Source organism: Myotis brandtii, unplaced genomic scaffold, assembly GCF_000412655.1.
Source record: "Myotis brandtii unplaced genomic scaffold, ASM41265v1 scaffold123, whole genome shotgun sequence".
Taxonomy (NCBI): domain Eukaryota; kingdom Metazoa; phylum Chordata; class Mammalia; order Chiroptera; family Vespertilionidae; genus Myotis; species Myotis brandtii.
Window position 1 is genome coordinate 2,235,500 of NW_005354291.1, and position 8,041 is coordinate 2,243,540.

The following is an 8,041-nucleotide window of genomic DNA, read 5'->3' on the forward strand; positions in this document are numbered from 1 at the left end:
GTGCTTCATTTTTGACAGCTATGTTTGCTCTCAAACTCAATTCTTAGATCACGGTTTTATTTTTATAGCACTTTAAGATAGTGTCCTATTATCTCGTGTCTTTCATGGTTTGTGATGGGAAAACAGCTGTCATTTATATCCTTTTACCCACTGCATGCAATGTGTTTATTATTCTCTGGCTGTTTTTAAGCTACTTTAATTTTCATTTTCAGCAGTTCACATCTGATGTATTTCAGTGTATTTATATTTTTGTTTTTTTTCTTTTCTTTTTTTCATATCAAGTTTGAACACGTTAATATTTCCAAATCATTGGGTTAGTGTCTATTATCAGTTTTATAAAATTCAGTCATTATCTACTCAAGTGTTTCTTCTGCCCCACTTTCTCTTCCCTAGTAACATTACGGAATGAATTACACTTACTCTGTTCCATTTAAACTATTTTTCTCTTTGTTTAACTTGTGATAATTTCTATTGACCTACCTTTATGTTATGATTATTTTCTCTGCTGTGTGACATAAACTTTTAATATCTTAAAATTGGCACCTCTGATAGCACATATTTTCCTAACATTTCAATTGGCTCAATTTTACATAATTTCATCTCTGCTGATATTATTTATCATTATGTTTTCCACTATTTACACTAATCTTTTAGCATATTTGTCATAATTATTTTGAAGTTTTTTTTTTTTGGATAGTCCCTACATTTTATCTCTTTATCTGCTTTCATTAAACTTTCTTTCTCTTGACCATGAGTTACCTCATCTTGCTTCTTCAAATGCCAGGTAATGTGTGTTACAGAACAGTATAAAAGGAGATAAATAATACTTATATCAGGAAACAGCTCTGCTTCTCTAAGCATACTAATCTGAATCGAACTGAATGTATGCGACGTAGTTGGTCCTTTAACTTCAACTACAGCACAGCACATGTTTCTCATGTGGTTCAAAGTTTTAAGGTGGGATGTGTCTCTTATGGTTAGCCTGGCTTGATACTGAGTCCTAGAAACACTCTGAAGATATTTTTCCTCTCCAGCCCAGCAGCCAGTTTTCTGAATCATGGATATTTCTCTGTGCTTTATAGCATGGCTGCCAATTTGGGGGGTTGTTGTGGATTTTTTGCACACTCTAATTTTAATCCTGGCATTAACTGTCTCTACCCTGCTGCCCTATCTCCAACATTTGAAGGACTTCTGCATTATACTCAGTGCAGATGCAGAAAGCTTCAAAGTGATTTTTTTTTCCGGGTCTTCTCTTGTACCGTCAAAGCCCAGCAGCCAACAGCCGTAAAGTCCAAGGATTTGTGGGAAAAATTTCTTTCACCTCTCTGGCCCTGCTCCTCCTTTACTCAATGCTGTGGATATTCTCTCAGTTCCCCTGTTGAGCCCAGCCTTCTGTGTACTATTCCCAAGCAGAGATGATCTTCAGGAAAGAACAGAGGATGGGTACAAACTCTCTGACTGGAGCTCCCGGTATATTTCATCTGTTACAGCAGTTTATATAGGGATGCTACAGTTTATTTTAAATGTGTGTTTTTTTTTAATTTATTTAACTAATATGAATTGCAGAGCCTTTCTCCGCATGCCTCTTTGATAGGGACAAAAGCAGTTTGACTACCTTCTTTCCTAGAAATTTCTTGGCATTCTCTATATTTTAATTAATTTATGTTTATTAAATCTTCAGCTCTCTCATAAGAAAATAATATGATATTATAGTCTGGTTTGTTTTGTAGTTAAGGTTGGGAATAAAAGTCATAGACTTTATCCTACTAAGAAGCAAAATCAAGGTGGTTGCTTCTGTTTATACTGAAATCATAATAACAAGTTAGACATTAGTTTTAAAACACAAATTAGTTTATTTTTACTTTTACCTGCGTAAGAGGATGTTAAGGTGTTCTTTCAATGCCTTTTATTTTCAACAGCACTTCTTTAGTCAAATAGCTATTGGACATCCAGTTTCTGTTTGGTCTCCATATAGCTGTTAGTATTTTTCCAGCGTTCTTTCTTCCTTTCTTTATATAATTAAAACATTAACATTTTAAAAGATGTTATTTACCTCAGCACCACAGAGACCCCATTCCTGAGAAGGGGTGAAAGACTGGTGCCAGGCCTCCCACCCAGGCCAGGCTCCGGCATTAAGCTGAGACAACCCTGAGGTAAGACAGCTGTTCCCTCATTTCCTTTGGGAGACAACCTTAACTGCTGGCAAATCACAGGGAGCTCCACTGTCCTGGGGACTGGCTCCTGAAGTCAGCAGGAAGGCCAGCTGGTTCTCTCTTCAGCAGGTGGCTTAGCACTCTTCTGGGGACCACTGTCCGGGGCTGGGGGCCTGGAGACTAAGGGCTGACACCCAACACAAGTTCCTTCCCTTTGCGTAACCTGCTGTCCCCTTTTCAACAGCAAGAAACCTTAATTCTAAAGGAGTCATTAGAAATCCCCTCTGGCATCTTCCAAGCCAGACTGGGCAGAGATGATGAGCACAGTTCAGGGGGCCTCTTCTTCCTTAGGCGAGCAGCCTGAGAAGAAGCTGGCATTGCTGGTCAGAGCTCGTTTCCTTTTCCTCCCTGGAGCTTTATTTTCTTGGGAATTGGCGGCTACATGTTTCAGCTCAGGGAGGCCAAGGCAGGAAGCGGCCAGAGCCTGCTCCACCTCACACAGCTCCTTCAGGATTCTGCTGTTCGGAGTGGCACAGACAGGGTTGAAGAAGCTCAATCCTGGGGTCACCTCTGTGGGATCCTCCAGGGTGAAGGAGCCTTCGGAATCCTGGGTCCGCTCAACGGTGCCCACGCTATCTTTGTCTTGCTGACGGTTCCTACACTTTGTGGGGTCGCAGCTGCAGTCCACCCCACAGTTCGATGTCTGTCTCCTGCATCCACAATGCTTATTCCCACACCAGCCCTTGCAGGAGCATCCTTGGATGGTCCTCTTGGACGTCTTAAATAATTGTGTTGGCTTCCATTCCTCATCATCCCCAGCATCAATGTCACCATCCTCGGGCTCACTCACAGAATCCTCTGGACAGTATTTTAGATCCTTGACTTCCATGCTTTGCTCCAGGAACTTTCCTTTAAGACGGGAAGGTCTTGGCCTAGGTGGGATATATTCGAAAGAAGAGTCTGGGGATAAAAGGGTATCTTTTGAAAGATGAGGTCTCTGTTTTCTGGATACTTGCTTCATGATTTCATTCTCTCGGAGAAGCTGTTTATTTTGCACACACACTTCTTGCATCTTCTCCAGTTCTTCCCGACACTGCAGTGTGCTCCACGGCTGTTGCTCCTTTTCTCTGTCTGACAGCTCGAGCTGCTTCGCTGCCATTTGGCTTCGCTGCAGCTGGCCCAGAAGATACAGCACCTCCTCTTGATGCTGCTGCTCCACTCTGAGCAGCTCTGCCTGCAAGTCTGCCTCTATTCCAGCAAAATGATGTCGTTCCTCAAACAGCATCTTCTGCATGTCAGCACAGCTGGCCTTGTTCTGTTTCAGGAGGCTTTCAAGCTTGCCAACCTGTATTTTGGAGGAGACCAGCTCTCCGATTAAAAATTTCACGGCACACTTGGCTTCCAGAATGGTAGCAATATTCTCCCAGCGGTGTCTTGGCCTGTCTTCGCTTTCTGCATCCAGCACCTTCTGCTGTAGGTCAGCAATCTGAGCACTCCTGAGCTCCACTTCCGTCTCGAGGCTCTCAATCTGTTTTGTAGTGGGATCTTCTGACTCAGAAACTTGGCCATGCTGTTGAGCAAGTAAGAATGTGTGCCTCCGGAGTTTAGGAGGTGGATTCTCCCCAGATTCCCTTTTTTCTTTGAGTTGAGCCAGATCCTGAGCCAGGATCTTTCTATCTTCAAGAAGGTCATTCAGGTGGCATTTGGCCTCCTCAGTACTGACCATAACTTCAATTTCATTTCCAAGCCAACACTTCACTCGGGCTGCGGTGCCTTCCACCCCTTGGCTCTTAGTTTCTTTCCTCCTCTCTGAGACCTCCCGTTGCTTTTGGAGAGCATCCTTGAGCCTCTTGTTGGCAGCTGCTGCCTCCTCAGTTTTACGTCGAAGCACATTAGACTGCCTCTGGAAGTTTCTTTCCAGTTTGAGCATCTCATATTGCCTTTTCCGGTCTCGTGCTTTCAATTGGATTACTTCTTTGTCTTTTTGTTGCTTCCACTGTCTAAACTTCTCAGCATCCTCTTTCATCCGACGCATTAACTGCACCCGCTGGTTTTTCATCGCCTGTATGTCCTGGTTCAGCTTGGAGATGGTTTGTTCTGTGGATTCTTTCAGCTTCAGTAGTTTGGACTGTTCGCTCAGTTTCTTCTTCAGATCAGCTATTTGACACTCTAGCTCCTGTAGACGTCTGTGGCGGCGCTCACCCAACTTGGCTTGGTTGACATTCCTCTTTGTTGTCTGAAGTTCAAGCAGCAATTCTTCCTTTTCCTTTTGCAGATTGATGGCTTCCAACTCTAGATTTTTGATGTTTTCCTGGTCCTGCAACTGAATGGGCTGAAGTTGGCTGCCACCCTGAGTCATCTTCCTGGCCAGGGCCTCTTTCAGTGCAAGGGCTTTATTCAACTCCACCAGCTCCTTAGACATCTGAGCTTGACGCAGAGCATGTTGAGTGGTGAAGCCATCAGAAGACCTGCTGGTCTGCGAACTGCTTTCCACCTGAGCTTCCGGTTCCACTGCAGTATCCATGGCTACGGCCATGTAAGAACCAGTTTCATCCGATATCTGGATAATCAGTTGCTGCAGGTTACGAATCATCTCTACATTTTCTTTTAATTCCTGGCTTTCTGAAGTCCCCACCAGCTTTTGAAGATCCACTTTGCAGGCTGCATGCTGCCTGAGCGCTTCTAGTTTGGCATTCATTCTTTCATTTGCTTGTTCTGTCAAAATAATTCTCTCCAACATCTGGGCTGTCTGACCAGCTGCCTCACTCAGACCATGGCTTAATTTTTCATTCTTCTCTATCAGGGAATGATTCTTCTCCATCAAAGATTGTAGATTCTCTGATGGTTCCACATTTATAGATCCAGGCAAGTTACCTCCGCGGGCTTGTAGCAATAAGACCTGTAGCTGTTGTACTTGTTGCTTCAGATGATTAAGTTCAGCTGTCTGGGGATCAATATTAACAACAGGTTTGTTTTTGATTTTTCTTGCTCTGTCAGCATAGCGAAGGGTATTTAATGTTTCTTCTAGATTGGAGTCAGCAGGACTGACACAGGCTATCATAAGAGTGTGGCTGTTGCCTCCGAGGGAATCTTGAAGCAGTCGAGTCAACTTGGAATCTCTATAGGGCACAAAGCCACCCTTTTTGTCATCTCCAAGGGCACTGATTACATTTCCCAAGCATAGGAGGCCTCGGTTAATATTAATACCCTCTTTGAGCCGATCCCCTTCAGCCTTGGTTTTTTTCTGTCTTTCTGATCCAGCAAGATCTACAAGATGCAGCTTGGAGTGGAAGCTGCTATTCTTGTCACTTTTCTTTCTTTGCTCCATGGAGATTGTAAAGATGGCGTGAGACCGGGATGACTGGGAGTTCATGGCTGTGGAGGCCACAGTCCTACAGTTGTTGCCCTGCTCCAAATAGGAAATCATATCCGGGGCAACTAAAATAGTCTTCTCAGTGAGCCCCGTGATCTTTATGCCTTCCTTAGGATCCTCTCGTATATTTATTTGAGAGGCTTTCTCACGAGATGGGCAGAGAAGATCCACAATTTCTTCATTGTAAATCTCCAAATATGAGACTTTCAGAGTAAATTCGAAGTCACTCTTCTTATCGGTTTCTTTGAAGAGCAGTTGTATTACCCTAGGAATGACCCCAACTGTTGGTTCATTCCCCTGCTCTGCAGTGTATACACCTCCCATGGAATAGGTTTTCCCTGAGCCAGTCTGTCCATAGGCCAGGATAGTTGCATTGTATCCTTTAAATATGCCTTTTATGAGTGGCGCTACTGCTGTATTAAAGACTTCTTCCTGCTCAGTAGAGGGGTCAAACACAAAATCGTAGGTGAAGGATTTGTCATTGCCAACCACCACCTGTGGTTCCCCAGGTATGAAGGAAAGGCACATCTGGCAGCCTTCACTGATCTCTTTGGGGACCAGAGGGCGACATCGCAGTGCCACTCTGACAGGAATTACCTTCACCTGTTCTTTCATGATTCTACCTCAGCAATGTCTCTTCTCTGGTCTCCCATTGCCCTGTCCCACCGGAGATTTAACCGCCAAGTTTCAAATTGGTTTCGGTTCCAGAGGCGCTGGCCAATCAGAAAGCAGGTAGATGGAAGGGGAGAGGGAAGGAGCACGCACGTTGCGCATGCGCAGCAATTGTTAGTATTTACTATAAAGTGAATCATCAGACAGCATGCATTGGTTTTAAAAGATGAAAACTGGAAGTTGTTAAGAATTGAAAGAGTTCACTTAATCATTACAACAAAACAAAAGTTACAAATCATGCAAGACATTTCCCATAGAAATAAGGCCCAATTGTACTCTTGGAAATGCACAATGATAATGCTGCAATTAATTTTTTTAGGAAACTTTTCAAAAACAACACTGTGGCATTATTACACTTGGATTATATCTCTGCTTTATATACATATTTCCAAAACTACTGTGGTTATAGATGGACCACATATATCATCTTTGTTTCTTCAACTATATTTTCTCTAAATTCTATTCTAGTTATTCTAGTAACAGTTTGATTTTTTTTTGCATTGTCTTTTGTTTATAATCAAAATAACCTTTCTTCCAAAAGGTACTAGTATCAGTATTCTTCCAAAAATACTAAAGCAGTTAAAAGGGCAGTGGTGAAAGACTGTTCAAATAACAAGTAATTGTCCAACACACTTATTGATTAAAAATAAACAAGAGAGAGAGAGAGAATAAATTAAATTATAAAATTATTTTTTAGTATTAAGTTGAAAAAATGATAAATAGCTATACAGTAAAATAAATTTTATTTAGTTACATAGTGATATATTCCTGTCTGTTAAGAATATAATTATAAATGAAATTCAATATTGGTGTCTGATGTTAGTTGATCAGAACAACCTTTAGACCCGCTTTTTCTGTTCTGATATATGGTGAAAATTAATGTCATTATGAAAATCTATTAATACCAATCTGAATTTGAATATGTAGGAATCATGTATGTTCATGCATATATGATTTTAAATTCTGGTAAATATTATGTATTCAATGTTTCCTGGTTGAAGTTATGCAAAAGTAAAATGAATGGAATTAGAAAACTTAATGGGAGGAAAAAGAGTGATCAATCAATATTATTACATTATAATTAAAAAATATATCTGTGTTTTCACCTACAATTTATGAAATTTGATATTTCATTGGAAAAATAAAAGAAATACCTATGTTTGTATTAAACGTACAAATAAATATGTGATAAAATAAATCAATATCATACATATTTTTCCTAGTATCTTTTTTTCTCAAAGGAAATCATGTTTCTCTCTTTATACTTGAAATAATTTTAAAATACTGATGCTTTCCTGTGAGAATACTGGCCCAATACTTCCTCATTTTACCTAATTTTGAAAACAAATACAAACAAAAAAACCTATTAGGCAGGGAGACTTTTCACAGTTTCCTTGGTTAGAAATAGAAGTTAATTAAAACCTTAATAGAATCCTTATTTGTTGTTTGTACTTTTGAGACACAAAAGGGTGAAAACAAAGGTAAACTTTTAGATGCTCCTCATTCCCTAATCATTTCACATGTGTTTCTTGGAAATCTGTTTCTTCAAACTCTAGGGACTTAATTCTTAATGAGAAGCTTTTTCTGATTAGGAAATAAAAACAAAATCTACAGCATTAGAGCAGACTCTAATACACCATTAAAAGGTAATTTATGCCCTAACCGGTTTGGCTCAGTGGATGGAGCGTCGGCCTGCGGACTGAAGGGTCCCAGGTTCGATTCCGATCAAGGGCATGTACCTTGGTTGTGGGCATATCACCAGTAGGGGGTGTGCAGGAGGCAGCTGATTGATGTTTCTAATTCTCTATCCCTCTCCCTTCCTCTCTGTTAAAAAATCAATAAA

General features: G+C 40.9%; 1 protein-coding gene across 1 annotated transcript; it reads right to left on the reverse strand.

The window, feature by feature from the left end:
* Positions 1–2,481: 2,481 nt before the first annotated feature.
* On the reverse strand, positions 2,482–6,141 carry LOC102246699 (chromosome-associated kinesin KIF4A). Its single transcript, XM_005859102.1, has one exon. The coding sequence runs from the start codon at positions 6,139–6,141 to the stop codon at positions 2,482–2,484; it is 3,660 nt and encodes a 1,219-aa protein (XP_005859164.1).
* Between the last annotated feature and the right edge of the window lie 1,900 nt (positions 6,142–8,041).

Coding starts and splice junctions, on each gene's coding strand:
- LOC102246699 (XM_005859102.1), bottom strand. CDS start 6,141: ATGAAAGAACAGGTGAAGGTAATTCCTGTCAGAGTGGCACTGCGATGT.